The sequence below is a fragment of the Canis lupus genome, chromosome 3 (assembly GCF_003254725.2).
Source record: "Canis lupus dingo isolate Sandy chromosome 3, ASM325472v2, whole genome shotgun sequence".
NCBI lineage: Eukaryota > Metazoa > Chordata > Mammalia > Carnivora > Canidae > Canis > Canis lupus.
Window position 1 is genome coordinate 47,378,516 of NC_064245.1, and position 3,101 is coordinate 47,381,616.

The 3,101-nt window shown below is 42.6% G+C and overlaps 1 protein-coding gene across 1 annotated transcript; it reads left to right on the forward strand.

The window, feature by feature from the left end:
- Positions 1-416: 416 nt before the first annotated feature.
- Positions 417-1,530, forward strand: LOC112653974 (adenosine 5'-monophosphoramidase HINT1-like). Its single transcript, XM_035714106.2, has 2 exons — positions 417-508; positions 947-1,530. Exons 1-2 carry the CDS (start codon positions 417-419, stop codon positions 1,368-1,370), a joined length of 516 nt encoding a protein of 171 aa, XP_035569999.2. The 3' UTR covers positions 1,371-1,530.
- The last annotated feature ends 1,571 nt before the right edge of the window (positions 1,531-3,101 follow it).

The following is a 3,101-nucleotide window of genomic DNA, read 5'->3' on the forward strand; positions in this document are numbered from 1 at the left end:
GAGTGTATTTATGCACATGTGCACATAGTGGTCAGAGGTTGGGTTGCAGAGTCCAGCAATTTGTGATTGGTCCTGAATGTCAAGCTAGGGGATTTGAATTCTCTTTCATAGGCAGTGGGAGCCTTGAAGACTTGAATAGAGAGATGACGACATGCCTAGGTCAGCATTTTGGAAAGATCTGTGATTCCAGGCTCAGGAGAAGTCTCAGGACCATAGCTAAACCCAGGGCATAGAGTGGACAAGATTGCCAGACAACAATGCAATGGATGACTAGGATGAAAGTTGGCTGCTGGTTCTTTCCACTTGTCTAGCAGGAGGTAGAGCCTATGCCCTTCCCTTTGAATCTGTAGCCTTGGGCCTCGTTTCGTGGGATCAACAGAATGCAATGGAAGTGATGGAGTGTAACTTCTGAGGCTATGCCTTCAGAGATTGGCAGCTCTGACTTCCTCTTTGGAATGTTTCCTTTTGAACCAGACTGTAAGAAGCTTGATACCCTTGAGAACACCGCGTTGGAAGGAAGCCCATACTCACCATGTAAAAAGAGAGAGGCCACGTGGAAAAAAGCATGGAGGCACAACAAAAAGAAGTGAAGCTTTCTTGAAAATTCTACTCCAGTTCAGCCACTAGCTGAATGCAGCTAAGTGAATGACCCCAGCTGATGCCACTTGCAACAGAAAAGCCACCAGCTGATCCCTCTCTGGATTCCTGTCTCACAGGAATAGACAACCCAGAGAAACAGCTAATGTTTCTCGAATATTTAGTGCATGTCAAGGATGGTGGTAGGCCGTATTGTTAGGATGTCAGTTATCCATGATTCGTTTTACAAATTCTTGTTATTTTAGCCACTTAGATTTTAATATTCGTGATTCTCATTAGCTATTTACCTGAAAATATACCTATTACATATGTAACTTTTCTTTTTATTCGTAAGTAATTGCTGAATCAGAAATATTTTCTTGGCGCGGGAGGAGGCTGCAAGGGCCGATGAGATTGCCAAGGCTCAGGCCACCTGGGCTGGAGGTGACATGATCTTCAGAAAGATCATCCGCAAGGAAATCCCAGCCAAAATAATTTTTGAGGATGACCAGTGTATTGCTTTCCATGACATTTCCCCTCAAGCACCAACTCATTTTCTGGTGATACCCAAGAAACATATTTCCCAGATTTCTGTAGCGGAAGATGATGATGAAAGTCTTCTTGGACATTTAATGATTGTTGGCAAGAAATGTGCTGCTCATCTGGGCCTGAAGAATTATTATCGAATGGTGGTGAATGAAGGTTCAGATGGGGGACAGTCTGTCTATCATGTTCATCTCCATGTCCTTGGAGGCCGGCAGATGAATTGGCCTCCTAGGTTAAGCATGTTTTAGGGATAATTTTCCCTTCTCTAGGCAATGGTCAATATTTTTAAGTTCCAGTATGTTAAACAGTATACTTACTTTTGCCTTATGTATGGATAGATTGAGGAAGTAGTTTTTAAAACCCATACATAATAAAAGACAATGTTGCATGGTTAAAAAAAAAAAGAAATATTTTCTCAACATATATTAAAGTCAAATAAGATGTAAGTCAAGAAGAATCCAACTTTGTGTCCTGAATTAGTCACATATGCTATCTTTCTTTCTTTCTTTCTTTCTTTCTTTCTTTCTTTCTTTCTTTCTTTCTTTCTTTCTTTCTTTCTTTCTTTTTTTTCCTTAATATTTCATTTATTAGAAGGAGAGAGATCAAGAGCACAAGTGAGAGGGAGGGGCAGGGGGAGAGGGAGCAGCAGACTCCCCACTGGTCAGGGAGCCTGATGCAGGGCTTGATCCCAGGACCCTGAGATCATCACCTGAGTTGAAATCAAGAGTTGGACAGCCAACCTACTGAGCCACCCAGGTGTCCCATAGACTACCTTACACAATAAAACTTTGGTGGAAAAAAAGTACAGTGCTAGGCCTCCCCTCAGTCATCCTAGAGGTGGGCGTTGTTGTTACCTCTGTTGTACAAAGTGGGGCACAGACATGAGGGTTGGAACTAAAGAGAATGCAGATATGGGTGAAGGAGAGTCAGGTCAGGAAATTGAGATGGAACAACAGAGAGGTCAGACGGTGTGGAGAAACCAGGTGGCCCTGCCCTTGGTCTGGGCTTCCTTTATAGGATTTGGTATTCAGAGAGGGATGATAACTTGGATTTGGGCTGACTCTTGACTGGAAGTGTGTGTCTTGCCTCTTTCCTCAGACTCCCCAACCAAAGTACATCCAGGTTAACCTACCTCCCATACTCCCCATTAACATTTCCAGGTAAAACCTGGAATTGGGGTGAAGCCTTACTGTTAATTTTCTTTTAAAAGGGAGAAATGGGTAGCAGAGAGAGAGAGGCTGGTCCTAATCCATTAAATTGATTGGCTCAAAATATTTGCCTCCTTGGATTTCAGTAGCCTGGAGAAATCTACTCCTTAATGAGGTATTTCACCAACTATAAATTAATATGCAAATCTATGCAAATAATGTGCAACTCTTTCTGAGCCTCTTAGACAGGTTTTTGTTTCCGACAGAATTACTTCACCACGTCAATTCAATTGGGTAGAAAAAACCCTTTGCAAATGGGATTTTCATATTAGTAAGAGCTGCCGTGGATTAAGTATCTGGCATTTGATGCATCTATTTATAACCCTCCAACACAGAACTGGGCAAACTCCAGACGGCATCTTGGAGTGGGATGCCAAGTTTGCCTACAAAGCTCAGGAATATAAAAGCCATCACCTTAAGTAACGCTCTGTCTCTACCATTAGGCTGAAACATTTCACTGTAAGAGCTGGGTTCAAATGCTAAGCTATCAACACCAGATTCTTTAATTTCCATTGTAGGAAATGTATGAGGTATGTGATGTTGTTAACACCACGTTTATTTTTTCTGATGTGGAAATAATTACCGACAGGCAGATAAGAATGGAAGTTAAGTGTGCATGTTCTGGGGCCGGGGCCTGGGTTTGAGCTGAGATCCACCACTTCCCAACCAGCAGAATGGGGCTTTTTACTTCTTGTGTCTCATTTTCCCCATCTGTAACTCTCAGGGCTAAGATGAGAGCTCATGGGCAACAGATGATGCCTGGCACTAAGG